This window comes from Varanus komodoensis, unplaced genomic scaffold (genome assembly GCF_004798865.1).
Source record: "Varanus komodoensis strain SLA01 unplaced genomic scaffold, ASM479886v1 scaffold113, whole genome shotgun sequence".
Classification (NCBI taxonomy): Eukaryota; Metazoa; Chordata; class Lepidosauria; order Squamata; family Varanidae; genus Varanus; species Varanus komodoensis.
This window is the reverse complement of record NW_025335325.1, coordinates 943,831-969,258: the sequence shown is the minus strand read 5'-3', so window position 1 is coordinate 969,258 and position 25,428 is coordinate 943,831. Positions and strand designations below refer to the sequence as shown.

The 25,428-nt window shown below is 52.6% G+C and overlaps 1 protein-coding gene across 4 annotated transcripts in view; it reads left to right on the top strand.

The window, feature by feature from the left end:
* MAP1S (microtubule associated protein 1S) overlaps positions 1 to 24,649 on the top strand; it is a 33,475-nt gene extending 8,826 nt beyond the window's left edge. Inside the window, exons 2-8 of one of the 4 annotated variants that reach the window (XM_044421039.1) lie at positions 3,475 to 3,576; positions 8,279 to 8,361; positions 10,451 to 10,591; positions 11,752 to 14,905; positions 17,875 to 18,089; positions 22,368 to 22,542; positions 22,638 to 24,649. In XM_044421039.1, the coding sequence (XP_044276974.1) occupies positions 11,908 to 14,905; positions 17,875 to 18,089; positions 22,368 to 22,523 (3,369 nt within the window). In that variant the 5' untranslated portion in view covers positions 3,475 to 3,576; positions 8,279 to 8,361; positions 10,451 to 10,591; positions 11,752 to 11,907 and the 3' untranslated portion in view covers positions 22,524 to 22,542; positions 22,638 to 24,649. Of the gene's footprint in view, positions 1 to 2,798; positions 2,863 to 3,474; positions 3,577 to 8,278; positions 8,362 to 10,450; positions 10,592 to 11,751; positions 14,906 to 17,874; positions 18,090 to 22,367 lie in introns of those variants that run through there. The other 3 variants (XM_044421040.1, XM_044421037.1, XM_044421041.1) reach the window with 3 other exon arrangements.
* The last annotated feature ends 779 nt before the right edge of the window (positions 24,650 to 25,428 follow it).

Genomic DNA, 25,428 nt, shown 5'->3' with positions numbered 1-25,428 from the left:
AAGTGAGTGTTTGAGCAGAATACTCCACAAATCTTTTGATCTTTTTCTGTAAACCTGAGGTTTGTCGCATTATTCCTTCCTTGGAGAAGAAAACCTACAATGGCAGCAGGTCATAAGAGACCCAGTTTGGGAATGTTTTAATGAAGTTCCTCTTCCTATGGGTAAGGCAGGCATAATATGCAAATTATGAAGAAAACCATGATTTAAATCTAGTCTTACTGACTAGTGTTTTAAATTGATTTTATTTAAATCAAATTCACTCTGATGATGTTGTTCAGTGTTTCTATGTTGTTGTTGATAATATAGCTGAAGGGGCCAAAATTCAGTCAACTGGTGAAAAGTATGCCCTGAGGCCCCAAGTGGGCATCCCCAGAATAGCAGAGCATTGGTTTCACATGGAACAAGGCCCTGCTCCTCCTCCCCACCAGCTGCCTCCCAGTGGGTAGAGAAGTGTCTGTTGCGAGGGCCGATCTCACGTTTCACTTGCAGGGGCAGTGCTGGGAGGATGCATCTGCACGCTTATCAGTGTATTATGGATATCATATTTTTGATTTGAAAGTTCTGCAAATCCTTTCCTTTCAGGCTTGTCCAAAAGCCAGAAATGGGGACACTGCCTGAAAAGTTACTGTTTTTAAGAAGTGGGACTGCTGAGAGTTAACAAGAGCATTCTTCTTTCCTCTGCCCAGGTGGTTTGGTCGAGCTAGGAAATGCCTGTTTCCAGCTTAGCCAGGCATGTTGGCCCATGGTTAAGCAGGGGAGGGGGCAGCTCAGTGGCAATGCTCTGGCTGTACATGCAGGAGGTCCCAGGTTCTTCTAGGTGGGGTGTAGAAGACCCCTTTTCTGAAACCCTGGAGGGCCACTGCTGCTGATTTGTGTTGGTAATACTGGACTTGATGGGCCAAGGGTCTGACTTGGGATTGGGTGGCTTCCAGCATTCTTGGAGCAGATGACTCTCCATAAGCTCATCTGCATGTTACTTGACCAGGAGACAGGCCGTGGTTGGCACTTTGCAAAAATGAGCCAGGCCTCCTTGCAGTTTAGCCTTCTGAATATCCCGTACTGGCTGGTGTGCAGAGGGAGAGAAAACCCTGGGGGTTTCATGTTTCTCTGCTTCCTTTGTCCTTCCAATCTGTGAGTGGAGGGGTCAGCCTTTCTGCTCTGGGTCCCAGGTTGTTCAGAAGTTTTCATGTTCTTTTCTATTTTGCTATTTTGGCATTGGTGCAAGGTTGCTCTTGGAGCCATTGATTATGGAGAACTGGCTCTTTGACATGCAGGTACAAATCTCAGTCCTGGGGTATTTCAGAGATGCTGTGCTTCACTCATACAGTTTAGTGCTTGGTTAACAGTCTGTGCAGAAAGATCTTAGCCTCAGCCACCTTCTTAAGTCTGGGCTCCCAGCAATTTGGTGGAATTTGAAATTCCCTTGTCAGGCATGGGTTGAATTGACTGCTTGAAGGCCAGCATGACTGTCTCTCAACAATCCTAGATGTTGGTCCTTCTTCAACACACCTCAATTCAGGGCACAGTCCTGTGCATGCTCAGTTTGGCTGACTGGGGCATGCTGGGAATTGGAGGCCTTTTTTCCTGGCAATACTGGATGATGCCTTTAAGCCATTAACTGATCAGATGGACTAATCTTGGCCAGACATCCCAAAGGGGTCCTCTGTGTGTGTGTGCGCACAAGCACTTCAAAGTGCACTTTGCCTTCTTCAGGACCCAGTTGTTTTCCCTCTTGGCAGGTACTTAGGTGCTGTTCCTTTTTTCCCTGTCTTTTCAGTTTTGTAAAAGGCTGACTGGCTGCACTTTCTAGCCAAGCAGGGATCCCATAATCAGCCTGACAGTTTAATGCAGTAATGTCATCAGGCTAGCACACAGGTGTATGTTCTTAGTTGCTTGCCTTCTGAAATTGCAATGGAGAGGGACTGTTGACCCCCCCCCCCCCAGCTTTGCTGGTGCTTTCCAGATGTGCTGCACTGATCCCCCCAAAACCAAACCCCTCCCATTCTGCATGTACTCCATCGACCACCACACTTGCTGGGCTGCGCATACCATCTCTGGAACGTGTGTCCTGGAGTAGCTTGCCGGAATGTCCTGAGGATACTGAGTGAACTGTGTTCTGCATCGCCTTCCCTCCTTTCCCTGCTCGAGTGATGCAGGCCGAATGCCAACAGCCGCTGAGTACATCAGCTGCACTGGACTCTTGAACAGCAGGGTTGGATCTGGCTCTGTTGACTTTTTCTGAACACTGCAGTCTTGTGTCTTGGCTGATGCAGGATATGCTGGTGTTATGTAAGCTGGCAGGTCGCACTTAGGGCCTTTGCGCTAGCCCAGCATCTCCTCACTTTGCTGTGCCAGCAGAGCAACTGTATGGCATCCCTTTTTTACCCCCCTCTCGCTCTCTCTTTGCGCACCGAGGCAGGTTTGGGAACTCAGGCTGATCTTGCTTGTAACAGCAAAGCCTTTGGGGAACGCTCTTGGCCCTGGGCAAACGAAGCTCGCTGTTTGCCATCCAGTCCCTGTGAGGGAAGGAGAAGCTGTCAGCTATGGCTGGGAGTGTGGATACAATACACCAGTACAGTGTGGACCCCTTGGAACTGGAGGAGCTTTGTAGGGGAGGCTGATGCTTGTGGGGGCAGAGTGGGGCTGAAGTTAAAGTCTCAGTGACAAAAGGAAGAGGCAGTGGAGGAACTGAATGGATGCCTACCTTGCTGTCCCCTCCCAAGGCCCCATGTTGTTAAAGAACTTTTTCTTAAAATGCCCCATTTTATTTTTATGAAGAGGTATAAAAATCATGCCAGTTGTTTACCTTCTCACTGAAGCTGCTCTCAGAAAGGAAGCCCCAGACATCTTGCACTGCCTCTGGTAAGCACCTGCAGCCTTGTTCCAGTCATGATTCTGGCAATTCTGCTATTGCTGTTGAACTGTCTCATCTGTCCATGGAGGGTTGATGTAGCTTGGAAATTTAAAACCAGTCTCAAGATGGAGGTGGCTGTGTCTTTGGGGTTGGTGGGAGCTGACAGTCCTCCCAGCCTCACATTTGCTTGTTCTTCGCCATGATGGGGAGCTGGATTGTGCATGAGATGGATGCCCATAGTCCGTTTCTGTAGCATAATTCCCGAGGGAGTGGGAACTGTGAACACATGTGGGGAAAGGAAAGACGCCCCTCCTGTGGCAAAAGGCCAGCCCCACGAAGTCCGTCAGTCTCCCCATCACGCTTGTGCATAGGCTGAGGCAGGGAGTTCTTGGATGATGAAGCTGTGGCACCATTGCATGTGCCAGCTGCATTGCTTCCTCCTCCTTTGCCCTCTGGGGTCCCCCCTTAGCACACATTCCTGTGCTTGACATAGCCAATATGCAGTACTGTTCTGAGAGCATCCACTGCTTTCTCATCTAGGACACACAGAACCGCTCTGCAATGCCCCTCAAGCCTTCTCGATCCGTGGTTGACCTTTTCGTCTTGCTCCCGTCTTTCAGGGATCCGCTCATGGGATATTGACCTCACTGCCTGCGACCTTGATCAGCAGCTCAAGCTCTTTGTCTCCCGACACTCTGCTACCTTCTCAGACATCGTGAAAGGTAAGGAGTGAGCCGAGATGCTGCTTGAGGAGGTGGGGAGGGGCACTGGCCCCCACGTCCACAAGGGCTGTTGCTTTGTCTTGGGAACCCTGAGGCTGTGCGGCTGTGATTTGAAACCACAATCATGTCCCAGTTTTCTGCGCTGGTTTTGGCCTACATGTGAACTCATGGATGCTTTGTGGAGGCTGCTGTGCATGTAGTCAACAGAAGGAAGGGGCAGAAAGCTTTCTGAGGCAGTGATCCACCTTCTCCTGTCTCACTTCCCTTGTTCCCCCCCCCCCCCCGACCGCCCAAGCTGTGTTTCAGGTTCTATCCTTTTCTTTTCACTTGGTAGACTTGGTGCTAGTACACTGCAGTGAAGGTGGCATTTCATTTATTCAAAATTATTTTTAGGCTTCCTTTAAGGACAAAACTTTCCCGAGGCAGGGTGCAGGACAAGTACTGTGCCAAGGTATACAGTTACATAAATAATTTTGCAGTAAAGTACTATAAGGCACTATCAAAAACAAAATAGTGGGGTGCCAAATATGTGCACAACTGTGTTCATAACTGGCTGTTGAGAGTGCCTTCTGTATCAAGCTGGGAATGATGGATGCTGTAATCCAGCACATCTGGAAGGCACCAGGTGTGGCATTGCTGCCCTAGATTTCCCCTGTGCTCCATCTGGTGAGATGTGCAGAACATGCTGGCTGAAAGAGTCCTGCCGTGTTTAGTTTGCTGGCAGCCGCTATTCCGAGGTGTGCTGTTTCTACCAAGGGAGGCTCCCTTCTGGCCTCTCACTGTTCAGAGCTGCTGCTTCCATGGATTTGGTAATGCTTTGAAGGGGAGCAACCCTGGTGGATCCAACCAACGGGCCACTGAGTCCAGTGAGGCCTGGCGGCTGCTGCCTTTTTTCGTTCTGCTTGAGGAGCAGATGCTGAAGCTGACATGCATCAGCTCTGAGTGGAGAGGTTCCCCTTGGCAGTTGAGGCAATCAGCAGATCTCTGGTTGATAATGAAGTTGTTTGGTCCAGACATCTGAGCTGCATCGTGCAGGCACATTTGGTGATGTCCCAAATTCTCTTGCAGCCTGCTTGGTTTGCAAAGCGTGCCTGACAGTCCCTGCTGTCCAAAGCAAGCATGCCTGCAAGCCAGCACGTGGTCTCCTGGTGCCGTGAGCATTTTGGCTGCTCTGGCAGCAATGTGCACAAATTCACATTGCTCTCCGGATCGGCTCTCTGGAAGGAGCAGCTGGCTGGCAGTTCGCCTCTCTGGGAGTCGCTCCCTGCCCCAAGAGCCCTCCAGGGCAGAACTGCAGCTCCTCTGTGTTTTGCTGTGGAAAGCAAACATTGTTCAGCCAGAGAGACAAAAGTGCTTTTGCTGGGCTGCTCTCTGCTGCTGCTTGGTCAGTTGACGTGCATGCTGCTCAGACCAGACAGGCCCAGCTGCTGCTCGTTTTGAGAAAACAAGCATGAGATCACCTACGCTGTTGCTGGCCAGTGGCCACTCCCTCCTTCTCTTAGGGAAGCAAAGTCTTCTCTTTGATGGTGCCTTGGGAAACCTGCCGTCTCTTCTTGCTACCTCACCCCTTTTCCCCCTTGCAGAAAGCTGCAGGCAGGAGACCAGACGGTTGGGTCAGATTTCTAAGTGCTCTGGTGGTCTGCTCTGGCACAACAGTCCTCTGTAATGCCTCTCTGTTTGACCCTGTAGACCCACTTTTGACCAGCTGCCTGCCAGCCAAAATCATGCTTTGCAGAAGTAGCCTTCCTGGGCATTGAGGCAAATCAGCTTGCCAGTCCAACCAAATCCAGTCCCGGTCCAAGCCCTTCGTTATTCAGAAGAGAGGAGGAAGCATCACGGCCCAGTGCACAGGCCTTAGGCTGCTTTTGGAACCTTTTCGTGTGAACCAAACTGGAATTGTGGGATTTTTAATCCCCAGTTGCTATGGCTGAAAACAGGAGCACTGGGCCTCTGGCAACAAAGTTCACAGGCGATGCTTTGTGATGTGTTCTTTCATGTGCACATATTTTCTGGCCACTGCAGTCTCTACCACCTTCTTGTCTCGATAAACCTAAGCACCTTGCAAGCGATGTCTGACACAGATCTCAAAACTTGTTTGTTTTCCATGGCTTAGTCACTGCCTGATGCACAACAATCCCTCTGCTTTTTGAGAACTGCAGGAATACTGTGTGGAAAGAAGTGTGTTTGAGTTTGTGCATTTGCAGAGGTCTGCAAGGTCTGTTTTCAAGAGTAAAGTCTATTTTTTACCTTTTGCCTGCCATAACATTTTGAATGAAGCCCTGGAAAGCAGTGGCTGTGAGGGGAGCCTCTCCTAGTCTGATCTAGTATTGCCAGTGTGGTGTGTCCTCATTTGCTTGGAGGGATGTCTACTTGGACTGCCCACCTGCATCTTGAATGGAGTGGTGTTTCCTCCAAAACGTGGCCTTGGACTTAACAGAATAAGGATACAGCCCATTTCCTCCAGCCACCTCCGAGTGCAGCAGTGGCCCAATTCATGGCCTCGGTGTTCTCAGCCTCTGCCTAGATAAGCTTTCTTACTTGCTTGGGCTTGTTGGCCATCTTCTGGCAGTGAGCCATGCAGTACAGCTGCTCTCTGGCCTCTTCCTCATCTCTGTGCTCCCTCCCTGCAGACGGGGAGCCCTCAACTTCCTCTTCCTCCTGTAGGATTGTCCTGTTCCTCAGCAAGAACCCTGGCCTCCCCTTCCGGGCTGTGGGTCATGCTGCTTCCTGGGGATTCAAGCCCCTGCAGCTCCTTCTCACCACCCCTCCCTCTTTCTCTCCTTCTTGTGACGGTTAAAGAGTTAGTGCAGTGCATGTAAAGCAGCCACAAGCATTAGAATTCTTTTCTCTGTGTGCCTGAGTAGCATTTATTTTTAAAACCTCTTCTGCTTCCCAGGGCAGTTGCAGTGGGCTCCTAAAAACTCTGCTGGGGAAAGGCCTTCCCATGTCCCAACATTTTGGAGTGCAGGTGGCTAGCCAGACCCCTCATTAAATCCCTAAGATAGGCTGTATGTGATTTTTCCTGGGTTTAGTGTTTCATCAGGACTCTGTCCATGCTAGCCTTCCATAACCTGTTGCCCTCTGGGTATATGGGCTACCACTTCCATCATCCCCAGCCAGCATGGGTTATGGTCATTGAGAATGAGGGGAATGGTCGCCCCAGACTGCCAGAGGGTTCTGGGTTAGGAAAGGCTGGTTTAGGCATTCCACAGACTTTGCACATGGCTTGGAGAGGATGCTGTTGTTGTTAGTCGCGAAGTCGTGTCCAACCCATCGCGACCCCATGGACAACATTCCTCCCGGCCCTCCTGTCCCCCACCATCCCCCGGAGTCCACCTAGGCTCACCCCAACTGCTTCAGTGACCCCATCCAGCCACCTCATCCTCTGCCGTCCCCTTCTTCCTTTGCCCTCAATTGTTCCCAGCATCAGGGTCTTCTCATGGGTCTTCTCCATGGAGTCCTCTCATCAGGTGGCCAAAGTACTTGAGTTTCATCTTCAGGATCAGGCCTTCTAAAGCGCAGTCGGGGTCGATCTGGAGAGGAGGTGGTACCCTCCAAACACTGAGCTGAGGGTGTGCCGGAAGGCAGGCTCTGGGTCTGTCCAGTCCAGGGGTCCTCAAACTTTTTCACCAGGGGGCCAGTTGAAGGGTGCCGGTGCTGGGCATGGGCTGGAAAGGTGATGCCAGTGGTGCACATGGGTGCTGAGGCGGGGGCGGGGTGCATGATGAGGCGAGGTGTGGGTGGGGGTAGGCATGTGCCGTGGGGCGGGCGCATGAGGCAGCGGCTTGCTCACTTGGAGAAACCACTGCCTCCCTGTGTGGCGGGGAGAGGTGGGCAGCAGTGTGTGTGGGCGTGGGCGCAGCGGGTCCAGATGGGCATGGTGGGCCGATTAAATGGGCATGGTGGGCTGGATCCGGCCCCTTGGCTGTAGTTTGAGGACTCTAGTCAGTATTGCTGGTGTGGACTGGCAGCCATGGCTTTTCGTAGTTCATGGAGAAGAACTGTCCTGCCCTTCTTGGAGATTATACATGAGAACTTCCTTGGGCAAAGCAGAAGCTCTTTAAGCCACAGCTCTTCCTTTAAAAAATAATGTCCTCATGCATGTGAAGGAATGTAAATGTACATAGGAACATAGGAAACTGATCTGGTGTGTCAGACCCTTAGTAGCTCTCAAGATGCTGTGGACCTGAGCTTTTAGCATTCCTGACCACTGGCCAGGCTGGTGGAGGTCCAAAATAACTAGAAATCTCCTTTCTGCCCATCCTTTCGCCTAGTTCGGTGTAGCTGATGCCAGCTGGTGGTAGTTGCTCTCCAGGGCTTTGGGCAGGGGTCATTCTCAGCCCTACCCAGAAATCCGGCCAGAGACTTGCCCTGGGGCCTTCTGCATGCACACCAGAAGGCAGCCAGCAATCATGCATTTTACTCCCTGGGCAGGTTTCAGTCTGCTCCGAAGGTCTTTTCTAAGCTTCCCGCGGACAGCACTGCCCTTTGGGCTACATCTGTATCTTGGCAGTGATACAGCACACTTGCCTGCCCCACACTGGCAAATGACTGGGGCTGTGCCGCACCCTGGGATCTGTGCCACCCCCAGAGGGGCACTCCCCTTGGTTGGCATGGGCACTCTCCAGGGAGCGAGAAGCTGCACTGAGCAGCCCAGCTTGGTCACGCCTCCTTCACTGGGTGCTTCTTTCGCCTCCCGCAGGTCAGCGTGCTCTGCACCACCGTGGGGAGGTCCTGGAGACACTGGTTTTGCTGAACCCGTCCGACAAGTCCATCTGCGATGAGGCGAGTGGTGGGGAGTGGGCGTGGGGTCTTCAGTTCTGCCTGGAGCAGGATGCAGCGTGCTGCACAGCAGCAGAGTTGGCCAGAGTATTGCTCCTCTAGTCTTCCTTAGCCTGGTGCCCTGGCTGGCCGAGGAGGTGATGGGAGTTGTAGTCCATCACAGCTAAAGGGTATGAGGTGGCAAAGGCTAGCTTGCTCAATTTCGCCTTGGATGACTGGCTGTAGATTCACATTCCTCCTTTTGGGGTGCAGACCTTGCATGCTGGCTTACTGGGCAGCCTGTGAACATGAGCCATGGTTCCTAGTAAAACAGTAGGAGGAGAGGAGAGGAGAGGAGAGAATTCTTGACTGGTCAGTTGGATCTGCAAAGAACTGAGCAGCAGCTAAAACCAGATGCCAGGTAGAATTGTGAGAACCCATTTAAAAAATGTCAAGCGGAACAAAACATTTTTCAAGTCTTAAAAATCACTGAAAGTGTGTGTTGGGGGGATGCTTGCTTGCTTCCCGAAGAAGAGGCCTTGCCCTTGGTGTCCACACATTGTCCTTGTCGTGGAAAGCTGGAAAGCAGGCAGCTCTTCCACTCCTCTGATTCTGGATCAGTGCAGCACCTCTCATGGAGCTGGTCAACCACCTCGTAGTCAAGCAGTTTGTGTATTCACGGTGCTTTCTGCCCAGAATTCTGTACCAGCTGAAGCTGCTGGGCTGACTTCAGCAGCCACCTACTTCAAAAGTGTTCTGGTAGCTTACCCTGGGCACAGATGAAGATTGGTGTAACTGAAGCCTGCTGCTCCACTTTCTCCAAGTGGCTTAGCAGCTCTCGTAGCCCGGTAATGAATTAAAGTGGGTCAGATGGAAGGACCATCAGGCAGATCTACAGCTGGCTACAGAACTAGGCTCGGTGCTTCTCAGAGGGACATTCTCAGACTGGGGAGAGGTCACAAGTGCAGTATCACAAGGCTCAGTCCTGTGTCCAGTGCTCTTCGACATCTTTATTAATGACTTGGATGGTGCCGAGAATGCTGATCAGATTTGCAGATGACACAAATCTGGGTGGGGTAGATAATACCCTGGAAGATAGGCAGACATCAAAGTTGAGAGGTTGGAGTGCTGAGCTGAGAGCAGCAGAATGAAATTCAAGAACAATGCCAAGTTCTGCACCCAGAAAGAGGGAATCAAGTGCACAGTTAAAAAATGGGAGATACTAGACTCACAAATACGGCAATGAGAAGGATGATGGCATTGTCGTAGATCACAAGTTGAATATGAGTCAACAATGTGATGTGGCTGTGCCAAAAAACCAAAGCAAAGCAAAGCTAATGCTGTATTGGGCTCCCTTAATAAAGCATAGCTTGCAAATCACATGAATGCTGGTTCTTTTCCATTGGGCCCTAGTTAGGTCCCATCTGAAGCACTGCGTTCCATTCTGGGCGCTGCACCCAGAACAGATCCGGGAAAACTGGAAGGGGCTCAGAGAGGGCAGCATGGCTGATAAGGGGGCCGGACACAAAGCCATATGGTGAGAGACTGGGAGAAGTGGGCATGTCGCGCCTTGGAAGAGAAGGTTGAGAGGAGATAGGACAGCACTCCATGAGGGCTTGAGAGGCTGTTGAAGGAGGCGGATCGGATCGCTTCTCTCTCATGCCAGAGTGCAGGGCGTGGCATAATGGGGTCAGTTTACAAAGAGGCAGCTGCTGCTGGGCATCCAGAAATGTTTCCTGGCTGTAATACAGCCCTGGAACCAAGACGTGGGAGGTGGGGGGCTCCCGCGCTGGAGGTATTCGGGATGCAGCTGGACGGCCCTCTGGCAGGGTGGCTGAACTGAGAGTCCTGCCCTGGGCAGGGAGCTGCACTCGACGGCCCTCTGGCCCCTTCCAGCTCTACCGTTCTGTGATTCTAGCAGGCTGCAGCCCTGGCTGCCTCCTACTGAGACCCTTGGGATCGCTGGGCTTTGCACCTGGGAACTTTTGCACACAACACTCCACAGGAGCCTTCCTCACTGGCTGTGTCACCGATGCCCCACAAACGGGGAGCTCCAGTGAGCGGGGTGGCGCAGCCGTGCTGGGCTCATTGTCTCTCTTTCTGTCCCCTCCAGCTCCGCAATTTGGTCACAGACCCCTCGCAGTACAAGCTGCTGATCTTTGCCGGGCCCTGCATTGAGGAGACGGGGGAGCTGGTGCTGCAGACGGGCACCTTCTCCCTGCGGGACTTCATCCAGATCTTTGCTGACAAGGAGGTGTGTTCCCCATCCTGCGTCTTAGGGACTCCTACACAGGACTGAGCTTGCCCTGCAGCTGTGTCCCTGACCCGGCTACCTGGCATTGAGCTTGTGGGTAGCAGGGCAGGTCCAGGATGAGCTGGTGGGGGGGGGGGCGTGTGCTGAGTAGGGCCACAGCACTCTCTGAACATCCCAGGACCTTGTGTCTGCCCCTCTGAGGTTAACACACTTCTGGTTGTGGGGTGGGACTCTGGTGGTGGAAGGAACAGCAGTAGGGGTCATTCCACACACATAGGACCCATCCCCTCCTGGACACGGTTGCATTCAGCCAGCGTGCCGCTGTAGCCCTCAGCTGCAGTTGGAAGGAGATGCCCTAGCCAGTGGAAAGCCATGCTTATGGCTAGTCTTCCCTTCCCCCAGCAGTGGCTTCCCTGTCTTCAGCTCAACAAGGCTTAGCAGAAGGCTGGCTTCCTAGGGCAGCCCCTGCATGAGAGCAGTGGTCTTCACGCTTTCCTTAGCAGAAGTTTGTTTGCTTGGGGGACTGTCAACTGGGGGCTAACGGGGGCTTCCCCGAGGACTTGGAAGGCTTTTCTTTTCTCCCCTGCTCCCCACTAATGCTTCCTAGGCCTTTTATCTCCACATCATCCAGCCAAGGTTGCCTCACTCAAGTCACCAGGCAGGCGGATTCCACGAGGCCATTTTTCTTCTCATTGAGTCACGCTCCACTCTAGTCCCTGAGTAGGCCCACCTGGTCCTCTTGCCTGCATGCTTCCCTTCCCTTGCTCTCTAGGCCTGCCAGGTGCACCATGTTGGTCTTTGCCTACTGGGCACTCCCTGCAGCTCACCTTCTGTTAAGGAGGACTGGCTTCCAGACCCTACCTTGCCCTGCCGACCAGCTCATTGCTGCAGCAAAGGCAGCAGCAAAGTGAAACTGAGCAGTTGCTGAGGGAGGAGAGGGCACTGGGAGAGGGGTAGAGCTGTGATGGAGATGATTGTGAGCCTCCAGGAGGAAGGGAGAAAAGAAAAGCAGTGGTGGGCGTGCTTTTTGGCCGTGCTTGGCTGGACCTCGGTGCCTGCCAGATGACTGAGGCTGATGGGGGCTACCAACTCCCAGGTCAGGCGGGACGGAGCTTGGTAGCTGCGTTCTTACTCCTCCTCGTGTTTCACTCTCCCTCCAGGTCGGAGAGCTACTCAGCTGTGCAGATCCCTCTACCAAGACCAGCCTGACTGTGGTGTGTCCAGACTTTGGGGAATGGAAGGCTTCCAGACTGGGCCAGCACAACCTGCTGGACTTCATTGACCTGCGCTTCAACCCGGGCTGTGTGCTGCCAGAGATGGAGGGCCTGCAGGAGTTCCTGGAGTACCTCTTCGAGTCCCTGGATCCCCAGTCACCTTTCGATCTCCTGGAGCCACCAAACACCGTGGGCTTCCTGAAGCTCTCCAGGCCCTGCTGCTACATTTTCCCAGGAGGGAGAGGCGACTCTGCTTTCTTTGCTGTGAACGGCTTCAACATCTTGGTGAATGGGGGCTCCAACCCCCGGTCATCCTTCTGGAAGTTAGTGCGCCACCTGGACCGCATCGACTCCATCTTGGTGACCCACATGGGGACTGACAGTCTCCCCGGGGTGAACAGCCTGCTGCAGAGAAAGCTTGCTGAGATGGATGAAGACCCTTCCTCTCACAGCTCCCTGAATGATGACTGGGTGAAAAGCCTCATCTCACCAGAGCTGGGTGTGGTTTTCATCAATGCTTCGGAGAAGCTGAAGGGCATCAGAGGGGATTCAGGCATCCTGAAGAGTTGTGACGAGGCCAGCTTAGCTCTACAGTACCTCGACAGGCTGGGCATCCGGCCCCACCCGCTCTTCCGGGAGGCTGCCCCCAAGGCAGAGCCAACCATCCTCTTCCAGAAGATGGGCGTTGGGCGCCTGGACATGTATGTGCTGAACCCCGTGAAAGGCAGCAAGGAGTTGGAGTTCTTGATGCAGCACTGGTGCGGGAACGGCTGCCCCCGGGGGCTGGAGCTGCCCTTGCAGTGCCTGACCTCCATCTGTGTTCTCCTGGTGTGGCACCCCGTGAGCCCCACAGAGAAGATTGTGCGGGTCTTGTTCCCGGGCTGCACACCCCAGGGCAAGATCTTGGAAGGGCTGGAGAAGGTCAAGCACTTGGAGTTCCTCAAGCATCCCATGGTCACCCAGAAAGACCTTGAGTCGTTCTCATCTTCTGCCTCTCAATTTAAGCCGAAAAAGGCAGTCAGTCAGGAGAGCCTCCAGTCGGGCTCTCGACTGAGCCTCACAGAGATCAGTGCACCTATTTCCAAGGAGAAGAGGTTGCCGAAGCTGCCCAGCTCCCGAGACCGACCCAAGGCACCCAGTGAGACCTCAAAGGGTAGTGCTGAGGAAGAGAGAGCTAAGACGGAGGCTTCCCCAGAGAAGCTTAAGCAGGATGTGAGGCCCAAGCAGTTGAAGGAGAAGCTGCCTGTGAGGAGGGACCTGAGGAAGCCAATGCCAAAGGAGGACACCACTCAAGAGAAGGGTGCAGTGAAGGAGGGGAAGCCAGCCAAGCAGGAATGGAAGGTGGATCCCCCCAGGAGGGAGGGGCTAAGGAGAGAGGAAGCTGTGAAGGCAGAAGAGAAGGCAGCAAAGCAGCCGATGAAGGACCTGCGTAGAGCCCCAGGGGCGGAGGCCAAGAGGCCCCCAGCCAAGATGAGCAGTCTCAGGAAGGTCACTCCCACCCCGAAGGAGGCAAGCAAACTGAAGGCTAAGTCGGTGAAGGAAACCGTACTCCAACGGCCGAGCGGCACCAAGGGAGGCCTGTTGGGTAAGCCTGTGCCAGAGAACCGTGGAGGCCTTGCCACATCCAGGAAGGGGTTGGAGCCTTCGTTGCTGGGCAGTGCGGCATGTCATGGCAATGTGCTGGAGCACCCCCAGAATGGTCTCACTGCAGGAATGGATCCTGAGAGCCCTCAGCCTTTCCGGCACAAGGAAGCCAGCTCTCCCCTCAGAGGCTTTGGCCCTCCATCCCCGTTGGCCAAGACTCCAAAGAGCGACCGGAGTGTCGATTTTGAATTCACACCAACAGACATCCAGGTGGGGCTCAACCACTTCCCGGAGGCTGAGGAACCTTGTGGTGGCGGTAGCTCTGAAGAGAAGACCCTGGAGATGATGTCACCCGCCAGCTCTGCCCCAGCCAGTGCCAAGCACACTCCGTTCCACCAGTCCCCGGTAGAAGATGCTGTCATGGTTGAGGAGCCAGCGGCCATGATAAATGCCTGGCGGCCTGACAGATCTGGTCCCCAGGCCTCCCATGACAACTCTAGCTCTTCCCAGGAGAAGCCGTCGGGCGGCCTTTCCCCTAGCCTCTTCCGTGATGACGTCCCTGATGTGTCCCCCACCATCACCACACCCTCCTTGCCAGCTGAAGTGGGGTCTCCTCACTCCACGGAGGTGGACGAGTCCCTCTCCATCTCCTTCGAGCAGGTGCTGCCTCCAGTGAGCGAATTCCCTCAAGAAGAAGCAGGGAACATCCGGGCGGCACACCTCACCCCAGAGCCAGACGTCGCTGTGGGCAAAGCAGGGATGTCTCTGCCCATCCGGCCCTGTCACCCTCACCCTGGCACCCAGCGGTGGGATGGCCACACGGTGCCCAGGTCTGGCTACCGATCCGACTCCCCCCACGATGTGGATCTCTGCCTGGTGTCGCCGTGTGAGTTTGCACACCACAAGTCGGAGAGGTCTCCGTCGATCAACGTCAGCCCCCGCGACGTGTCCAACAGCAGTGACTTCTCACAAGAGCTGGCCAAGCCCTCCGTGCACTGGAAGGGTCTGCGGGGCCAGAAGCTGCACCCCCTGGCCGATGAGACCCCCCCCACCTCCTTCAGCGAATCTCTGCCCACTCTCTCGGACTCTGATGCGCTGCCTGCCATGGAGGAGTACCCTTCCAGCCCAGTGGAGGGTGGGCTGGACTCGGATGATGATCCAGAAGGCCTGGCCCGGGCTCGGGACCCACTGCCGCCCCCCCTGAAGGACCCCTGTCCTCTCCCTGCCCAGCCTGGGATCTGCATGGTGGACCCTGAGAGAGAAGGTGCAGCCAAGATGAAGTGGATGCCCCTGCGGGTGGGCTCTGCACCCCCTAAAGCAGACATCCCCAAAGCCACTCCTGCCCGCGGCAGGGCCAAGCCTTCTTCAGCAACGATGGCGGAAAGAGCCCGCTTGCGCACCCTTGGCAAAAGTGACCCTTCGGTGGCCTGTGCTGGGGGTGACAGTAAGACAGCCCTCCATCATCGCGGGATGAACAACAGACCACTCCTGCGAGCTGACCGGTCATCTCTGGCAGGTAACGTCGCCTTCCCTTGGCCCTGTGGTGAGGCAGGTGGATGGCTGGGACCCCAGGGAGAGGGTGGGGACCTGGGGGTGAGCAGTGGTAGCGATCTCCTGGCCAGCTGTTGGATTACTGGGGAGGGCGGAGGGTGGTCCCTTGAAAATGGCAGCAGGAAGGCCACTTGGTGTGCCCTTATTGTCTGCGAGGGCAGCTGCCTTCAATTAAATGGATCTGGGATGTGTCCTCAGTCAAGAGAGCAGCCATTTTATTAACAATTCTTTCTACCCAGACACTTACCAAGCAGTGCGAGTGGAGGTGGGCAGGAAAGGTGGTACTTGCAGGTTGGAACTCTGGTCCATGGACCTCAGTATCATCTGTTCTTTCCAGTGTCTCTGGCAGAATGAGAGAGTTTTCCAGTCTCCTGTTGCCTCATATTCTTGAACTTGGGGCCATCAGTGTGTTGCTACTGAGCTATATTTCAAATCCTTCTTTCTCCTCCAAATAAAACAAGTTTCCAGACTTCATTGTTCTGAATAAAAGGCTGGTTTAAATAGGAATATAGAAAGCTGCCTTATACTGTCTCATATTCTTGGTCCATGTGGCCCAGTATTGCTGACACCGACTGGCAGCAGCAGCTTTTCAGGGATTCAGGCAGGGGTCTTTCCAGGCCTCACTGGAAAAATTGAATCTGGGACCTTCCAGCACAGGAGCGCTGCAGGTAAGCATTGGCTCTTTAGCCTATACACATTTTAAAATAAACCATGACTCATTCCCCACCCTCCACAGAAGGTCTGCTTTTAAAATCATGGGTTTGCCAAACAGCAGGTTTGCTTTAAGTAGGCATTGGTTCTGCTTTTTTTTCTGGAAACCTGAGCTATTTCATGAGCACACCTTGCAGTCTCCCATCCAGCTGCAGCACAGTTTCACCCTTGGTTAACTTCAGATTATTGTCAGGGCCTTGCTTGGTGCCTTCAGGGTTGGCTGTGTGGCGCCTGTCCTGTGGAACATTTGCCCTCCCTGATTATCTTGGAAGGGCTGAGGCGCGTGGTGGTCAGCTTGGACTTTTATATTGCAGCATATTGTTTAGGGATGCAGGTGGCACAGTGATTTAAACTGCTGAGCTGCTGTGCTGGTTGATCGAAAGGTCGCCGGTTCATGTCTGCACAAAGGGGTGAGTTCCTGTTGCTCTGTCCCAGCTCCTTTCAGCCTTGCAGCTCAAAAACATGCAAATGCAGGTAGATGAAAAGGTGCCACTTCGGTGGGCAGGTCACAGCGTTCCGTGCACCTCGGTGTTCAGTCATGTGGCCACGGAGACCGTCTGCGGACAAACGCTGGCTCCTCGGCCAGGAAACGGAGATGAGCATCATCCCCCTTGGGTCAGGCATGACTGGACTTCATGTCAAGGGGAAACCTTTACCTATATTGTTTAACTGTCAGTGCTCTTTTAACCGCTGGCTTTCTGATTGAATGGATGCACCTTAGGTGAATTTCTTATTTTCAATTTGTCTATGATTTTTTTAATTGTGTGCACAGCCTCAAAGCAGCCAAATAGCTCTTAAACATAAGTGCAATGATCCAAATACATTTTTAAATCAAAGTTGTTGCTGGGCATAATTCTTACATGTGTTCCCCTTTAATGAGCATTTTAAACTCATGTTTACACATACTTTAGCCTGTCTTAAGTTCTTCCCACACCCTCCCCAATGAAAAAGTAATGTTACCTACTGTGCATTGTCTCCACTGTAGGTATTAAATTAGTTTAATACTGTTTTATGGAATATGTAAGTGCAGCTGCCACTTAATTAATCCACAAATGACCAAAATTGAGTCTTGCACTTCCACTTTCAGTTCATATTCCATTGTTGCCCGATTCAAGGTGTGATATCTGAAACCTGAGCACTCTTGTTTGTTTAGGGAGTTAAACAGCCCAGAGATACCCAACAATAAGCCATGGACTAATTGACCCAGGATTGCTGTTCTGTGTGAACTGTGTCATAGCTCTTGCTATTCCTTTTCCTCCTGAGTTTTGCAGCAGCTTTGTGACAATAGCATTATTTCAGTCCGTTGTCCTCTGAAAGTGCTGGAATGCAATGTCTGACCATCCTGGCCAGGTTGCCAGGTTGTGGGGAGCAGTCTCTGGCCTGTCCTGGCTAAAATGCAGTGAAGATGCAGCCATGGGAATGCTGGATGCCTAAATGTGGCAAGGGATCCCTCCGCAGGCTGGCAGGGCTGCAGGAACCCTGGCCCAACATCTCTCAGGCGCCAGTGTCAGCTTGCCAGGAATTCTGCGGCACAATTGGAGGTGGGTGGAGGAATGCGGGACAGCCCCTTCTCTGGCTTATCAGGCAGGGCTGACTGAGCCAATCTTGCTGGGTAGAAATGGCCCACCAGAGTGGCGGGAGGGACTGTTTCTCTCTAGAAAGAAACTTGAAAAGTGGGCAAGCCTGCTGAGAAACATAGACACACAGTGTATACACCAGAGCCTTGGCCTGTTCACCCTCCCAAGCCAGTAGTTCTGCTTGCATGGAGCAACTGGCTCTGGGGTCTTTTCTGGGCCCGAATGGCCTCCAGCAAGATGTTTCCTCTCCCAAAACCTCAGTGTGAGCCTCCTTCCACAATCAGAGGCCCCCTCAGAGCTGCTTCCTGTGCCTCTATCTCTTTGAGAGGGAACAGCGGGTCGGTGGGTGAGACTTGGTCACTCAGTTTCTCATGACTCTCTGGTCTGGCATCGCACTGCATAGCCCTGGGCTTATTCTGTGGTCGAAGGGCTTGGGCAGGGGCTGCTCTCCTGGAAAGCCCTGGGAACTGCCACCGGCCAGGGTAGTCCACAGGGATTGACGGGCCGGTTGTCTGTTTCGTGGCCCAGAAGCGTCTTCCGTTTGGCGGCTCCTAAAGACTGCAGAAGGTTCCTGGACCCTTTTCAGCTGGTTGTGTTCTGCTGTTCAGCTGCCTGTTTCAGTTCTCTGCTCTGCCCGTTTCTCCAGGCCCCAAAGCCCGCCTCTCGTGCCCCCCAGTCTACCTGGAGCTGGCTTACATCCCTGGTTCCACGAGTGCCCAGTGGGTGGATGAGGACTTCTTCCGGGTCATCCGCTCCCAGTGCTACGTCGTCAGTGGCGAGGACCACATCAAGGAGGGCGTCATGAGGAACATCCTGGATGCTCTCCTGGCTGGGAAGCAGCAGTGGGCCACTGACATCCAGGTGGGGCCAGAAGGTGTGGTGGGGCGGTAAGAGTGGATTGGTTGAGTTCACGGAGGAGCAGAAGGCTGGCCGTGGATGCTGGTCCCGACGGTGGAGTGCTGCCTCTGGCACTATGGGCAGCCCTCCAGGGCATGAGAAGCGGGGCCTGCAGCACTCGCTTGCTGCTGCTGCTGCCCTCCCTGTGGGGTCATCCGGGTGACCACCGTGTGCTCAGGACATGCAGCAAGACGCCTGCTTTGCATGCTCCTTGGGCTTGCCCTTCCATTACACAGCCATGTGATGAAAAGCACGTTCAGGTTCTTGACTTTGGCACAACACAAGTTCTGCCTTATGTCTGGTATGAAAAGAGTGCACCTCGGTATTTCATTGGCTGCATTCAAACAATATAGACATCTAGTCTGACCCCCAGCTTCAGCTGGCTCTGCTCACCAATCTCCAGCATGTGGGTGTCCAATCTTTCTTTGAACACCCTCACTGATGGGGCCTCCACCATCTCTGGAAGGCCATTTCATATCATGGGGGTCCTAACTGTCAGGAAGGACTTCCTGGAATCCAACCTGAAGCCTGGTTCTTTGAGCTTAGCCCCATTGGAATGCATCCTTTCCGCAGGGGAGAACAGGTCAAAACCCTGCACCATGTGACACCCCCTCACATACCTGCACGTCGCTATCAGATCCCCTTGGAGTCTCCTTTTCTCCAGGCTGAAGAGACCCAGCTCTCTCAATTTCATCTCATATGGCATGTCTCCTAATCCAGCTACCATCCTTGTGACCCTGCGCTAAACTGATCCCAACCTTGGTATTTCTCTCTTGTAATGTGGAGCCCAGAATTGGACACATGCCTCCAGCTGAGGGCGCACCAGAGTCTTAGAGTGGTATCAGCACATCTTTAGATCTGAAAGCCATGCTTCTGGCTATACATCCAAGGGTGGTGTTTGCCCTCTTGACCACCGCATCGCACTGCTGTTTCATGCTTAGCCTGCAGTTGACCAGCACCCCGAGGTCCCTTTCACAAGTGCTGCTCTCCAGCTGCTTGTCCCCCATCCTGTACCTGTGACACCTATTCCTGTGTCCCAAGTGCAAGACCTGATACTTATGCACATGGAACGCCATCCTGTTGCCTCCTGCCCACTTCCACAGCCTGTCTGGATCCTTTGGATCTGGAGTGCTTGGCCCTCCATTGTGGCTGCCAGCGCCACTTTAGTATCATCCACAAATTTATTCTGTGGACTAGCTATCCCCTCCTCCGGGTTATTGATAAAAGGCCTTCTCCAGGTGAGATGTTAGTCTGCAGAATGATGAGGAGTTGAGCCCCAGGTGTGTGACTTCCAACCCCCCTTCCCTATCTAGGATTTCTACTTTCCCTATTACGAGCTTTTCCATTGTGTTTCCCAGAATTGGACATAAGGCCAACTGGCCTGTAATTCACCTTGTCCCTTCTGCTGCTGCTCTTGAAGATTGGGACCATTGACGCCACCCTCTAATCCTCTGGAACTTCACCCGTTCTCCACGAGGCCTCAAAAATGAAGGGCAACAGATGCAAGAGAACCTGTACCAATTCCTGAAGTACCTTTGGGTGCAACCCATCAAGACCTGGCACCTCTGTAATATCCGGGGTCCTGAGGAGCTCATCAGTTTATAGGGGACTGACTACAGCCTGTGCTCCTATAACCCCAACCTCATCTGGCCTGCCAGGCACATGTCCCCCAACCTGCTTTGAGGAGAATACAGTATCAAAATAATCATTTAACATCTGTCCCCTTTCTCTTACTATTTACATAAGAATAGAAGCCCTTTTATTGCTCCTGACAGCAAAAGTCTCAGCTCATAATCAGCTTTACGCTTGTGAAGCGTCTTTCTGCATCGAGCCACCTCCTCCTTGTATGCCTCCTTTCCTCAGTTGCTCAGTGTCCATTTCCTGTGGAGATCCTTTTTACATCTAATCCCTCTTACCACCTCTCTGCATTCATGGCATCTTTTGTACCTCCCTGATTTGCTGATCTGCAAAATTGTTAAGGTTTCCACCTCCAAGACCAAACTTCTTAGTGCCGCCCTCAATTGACCTAAGTTGGTCCTTGTGAAGTCCCAACTCCTAGTACTTGACCACTCATTCCTGATCTCAAAGCAGAGGATGGAGCGGTCCCTCCCACCCAGGGTTCCCCTAGTCTGTACATCCCCCACCAGATTCTCCCTGTTGGTTGAAACTAGGATGTTTCATCCCCCTTGTTGCCTCCTGGACACCCTGGGTGAAAAGCCCTCCCTCTATTGCTTCCAGGAAGTGACAGGACCCAGCTGCCACTCCCGAGTGCATCTCCTAACTAGTAACAGGAAGGTCGAACTCTCCCATCGTAACCGTGTCCCTTCCCTGGGATATCCTTCGGAGCATCGTCCGGGGTCTCAAGTTGACCCGGTGGGTGATAACATACCCCCCACTATCAGCTCCCACCCCGTCTAGACCCATCAGTCATACGCAGATCGCCTCCACTGGGTCCGCTTCTACCCGCCCCCATCGCTCTGCACCCTATCCCTTCCCTGTCATATAGCAGAGCCCCCCCTTCCCCTCCTGTCCTTCCTAAACAGAGTCTATCCCTCTACGCTGACATTCCAGCCCCGCTTTGCATCCGCACCATGTTTCCGTGATCCTCTCTAGGTCATACCCACCTGTTCGCAGGAGAGCCTCTGGCTCTTCTTGCGCATATCCCGTGCTCATAGTGTTGGTGTACATACATCTCCGCTCTTTCCTGCAAATCCCATTCCCTGGCTCCCTAGCAACCCTGCACGATTGCCACAGCTTGTAACCCAACAGACGAGCAGGAGGTCGCCACCCTCCCTTCGGAGTCCTCCTGCTGTTGGCAGGTATCCCATGAGCCACTGCTCCTGATATTCAGCCCCAAAGTGCATCACTTCCTGCCTGCATCCGTACATAGAGGCTGGCTGGCGCTGCCCCTGCACTCGCAGCTCTTTTGAGGGGACTGGTGGTTGCGTGCCAGGACCATGGAAGCCATGATTTTGTGTTGAAACAGCAGGGCAAGTTGTGGTGGTTGAGAAACAGCAGGGCAAGTTGAGAAAAACCATTATTCTTTATTGTGATTTCTAAGGATCACACTTACCATGATGAAATACCACATCTACATTTTAACAGCATGACAATAAAAAGTCATGTTGTCGGAACACAGCCATTGAGTAGTTCTGTTATTGTTCCCCTAGACTTAAAAATGTAGCATTTAGGGAAATTATCTATTGCATATTTGAAATTTTAGAATTGTGGGACAGAAATAGGAATTGAAATCCAGAGTTTTCTGTCCTTCCATTTTGAACAAATTTCAGATGGGTGGCAGCAGCCATAATTTTGAAATACTCAGCTTGTTGTAATGCTTTTGACTAGATCAAGGCCTTTGGCCCAGATTGTTTCTGGCAAGAAAGTCTTTGTCTGTCTTTTCTAGTCATTGATGATGGTCAGCTCACACCTGTGTCAAACCACAACTGAATGCAGCGCTAGAAAGCAGCATGCCAAATCTTGTTTTTAATTTGCACAAATTTGCTTAGTTTGGTCTCATTCTGTTCCCATGATTTAAGTTGGTGTGCCATGTCTGGAAAGGAGCTCCAAATACTTAAAAGGCACAAATTGGCAAAGGCCTGGAGAAGCTTCCTAGCTTTCACAGCTGCAATGAGAACTAGCAGGTTGCTTGTACACTCTTCTGAACAGATAAAAGCTGAACATCTGTGGCTGCCCCATTCGTTGTACTGTTTGCAGTGGGCCTGCTTTCTTGGCTCCATTCTTTCTCTTGTACCTCTGCCCCATTCTGGAGAAGTTTCTGTGGGCTGCACTCTGTTGGTGTCTGGGACCAAAGGCAAAAGGTGTGTGGCCTTTCAAACTAGGACCCCCCCCCCCCCAAAAAAAGCTCCCAAAACAAAACCTACTGAGGTTTCATGCTCTTACATTGGAGGAGAGAGGTAGGCCAGCTCCGCCTTTGAAGCCAGGAGGGGTGAGGTGTGAAGCCTGGGAAGCCACGAAAGGGGCCACAGCTGGGGCAAAGGGTGCAGCCAGGGAATGCAGGTGTGGCCACAGGGGGGCGCCAGAGGCATATTTGGCCCACAGCCCTAGAAATGTCGTGCTGGCTGGGGAATGGTGGGAGTTGGGCTCCCTTGCTAGAGGGGTGCAGGAGGGCCTCGTTGGCTTTCTGGCGCTGGCAGTCGAGGGAGCAGGGCAGCTGCAGACACGGCTTACCACCACGGCTTACCACCAAGGCTTACCCTTCCCTTCTCTCATCGTTCTCAGGTGACCTTGATTCCCACGTTTGACTCGCTGGCGATGCACGAATGGTACACGGAGACGTTGGAGAGGCAGCAGGCGCTGGGTGTCACTGTCCTCGGCAGCAACAGCACGGTGGCCATGCAGGATGAAACCTTTCCTGCATGCAAAGTGGAGTTCTGAGCAGCCCTGTGAGCTGCTCGTGAGTTGGGAGGTGCTTTGAACCCAGGGATAGGGTCTGGAGAAGGTGCCGCCACCACGCTTCCTCAATCTTGCTCTCCTCCTTTCTCCTGGCAGAAGGAAAGGCGTCCATCTTTGGTGTGGCCCATGAGTTGTGCTTTGCTCCTTGAGTGCCGGATGAGCGGGCCCCTGCCTCCTTGCTCCTGAGAAGCACGAGGACAGAGACCTTCCGGAGACACCTTTCAGTCCCTGCAGCACCTGCCCCTCCACTGCTCATCTGGCTTGTTTGCATGTCACCCGGCGCAAACACAGAGAGAGTTGGGCAGATGACTTGGAGAGGCAGCCGCTGGGCTGGGCTGCCCTGAAGCCATTCTGCCCAACTCTTCTCCATCCCCTCTTGTTCCAAGTATTTCTCTGCCGTCCGTCTTCACCTGACCTCGAGGGCCCGCAGTAGTTGGGGTTGGTCTTGTCATCCAGAAAATCTTCCCTGGGAAAATGCTGTACAGTTCATCTGCTGCTCCAGCTTGTGGCAGTGACCCTGTTTCTGGAAACCAAAACTGGGATGTCGGGTGCAGGATGTGGGGAGCTGAGGGTGGTTGTGTTGTGCATCTTTTGCTGCTGGGCCGCTGCAGGGAGAAATGCCTCGGGTTCTTGAAATCTCTTTTCTTGGTCCCTGCCTCCACAGTTAATTTCTTAGTTTTGTTTGGCAGAATAAGGTCTCTGGGGTGGACCCTGTGAACCAGAGTGGGTGCCTGGCTCGTTTCTAAGATGGAATTCCAGTTGATCTGTTCCCATTTGGGCCTGTTTAGCCTTTGAAGATTTTGCAAAGCAGTTTCCCTTAACAGCCTGCCTCAGCCGGTAACCTTCAAGTGTGCCAACTGCAGCTCCCTGGATCCCTGCTGGGCCAGGTAATGCAGCCTGACACAACTGGAGGTAGCATGTTTTCTGGCCTCACTGATGTCACTTTTTGCTTTTTCTTCCTTCTACCCCATACTAGGAAAGAGGTGTGAGATGGGTTTCCTCAAGAGCAAGCCAGGAGCTTTTCCTTGCCCTTGGCCACTTGAATAGCCTCTTCCTGGAGGCGGTGATCTTGATCGGAAGGCTCTGCTTGCCGCCATTGCCCTGGTGGTGGCGGAATGTGTGTCTCCTGATTCTAAATGGTGTGTTGCCTTCCTGCCCCAGTAATTCACTTGTTTTCAGTTGTATCTGTTTGCAGGACCAGCATCACATCTTCCCTGGATAACCGTTTGTACAACTAGGAGTTCCTTCCTATACTCTTCTTCCAGTCCCACCAAAACACAAACTCCAGATTTTTTCTACCTCTTTTATGTTGAGAGTAGTCCTTGTTTCTTGGGCAGTTGTCCCCGAAGAATAGTCCTATGAGAACCCAGCCAGGGCTTTCCTAGGTGCATTCCTTAGATCTTTACGCCTCCTCCCTTACCATTTGAAGGAAAGTTGGAAGAGGGGAGCTTCCCTCCTCCTTTGCAATGTGACACTAAACCTTTGTTTTATGAGTAAAGAAAAGATTTTTTTTCTTCTCCTTAAATGTCTATTTTGTATTTTTTTCTAAAAAAAAAAAAAATGAAAAAGGAGAAACCAAAATTTGTTAATGTATTGAAGGTGTTTAATTTATACAGTCACATTTTTGTGCAGTGTTTACATATCCCAGATGGAGAAAGCGGACGGAAGGAAGGGGGTGTGGGTGTTACACTTTCGCCTGTACATGATTCCCACCTTGCCTGGCCCCATCCTTCCTCCCTAATTTGGGATCAGCCTTTTGTTTCATACTTGTAATGATGTATGTTTAGGAAAAAATATTTTTGGGAGGTGGCGAAAGATATGAATGTTTTCACCACCTTTAGTGCTTTATATACTTTGCCTAGTTGAAATCCTAAGCAGATTGGAGGTAGGAGAAAGGTTAGTCCTTCCCCTGGAGAATTCCTCTTTAGTGGGGGGTGGGGGGGGCCAAGTCCTTTTCTCTGTGCTCTGTCTCTTGGCCCCAATTACAGGGGAAAAAAGATGGTTGTTGTAGCTGTCAACACACTCACGATGTTGTGTGTGCACACATACACTGTGTTGAAACCTATTGGAAAAAAAAAAAACATTAAAGAGAACAGTAAGCTCGATGAGATTCTGTGTTGTTTTCTTTGGGCCTCACTTGACACTTCCCTTCTGCCTCCAGTTCAACTTAGTGACCACCAGCCCCGGTGCTCATGTGTGAGGAAGGTGCCCCGTCCAGTCCCCAGGTGCTTCCCAGGTGCCTGCTCCCTTTTCCCTGCAGCCATCTCAGGCTACAAAGAATGTCTTTGTGGAGCGTGACATCAAAGCAGGAAGAGCAGCCTTATATTTCTATTCTGTTGCCCCCCTGACAACAGAACTGTAACTTAGCAGTCATGAGGCCTAGAAATTCAAAACTTGTGGCATGATTTTGAATTTGGCACCTAGCGCCTCTTTCATTGCACCCTTCCGAGCTCTTACCTCCCTGGTTCTCTGCTGCTCTTGCCCTGCAGGGCAAAGCAGTGTCCATTTTGCTTTGGGCTGTGGCTGAGTTTGTCATTCCAGGCATGCCCCCCTTTCTTGGCCCTGCACAGCATCTAAAGAATGACAGTTGGTCCTATTTCAAGGCCAGCCTCTCTCCCTGCCTTTGCAACTGTTGGAGAATTATCCAGAAGAGCCCTGGAGCTGCACAAAGGATAATCAAGGAATCTCCCCATCACACACACATTTTCCTCAAAAGAGTGAAATGCAACCCACGTAATGAAGATGTGGCTGGCTCGCTCACTGCTCACAGGGAAAGGATAGTGGGAAAGGCTCTGCGTAACAGCCTAATGTGCAGAAAGTGTTTCATACTAGCTCATTCCCCCACTTCAGTGTTGAGCAATTCACACTGTGCACCCCAGAGGGCCCT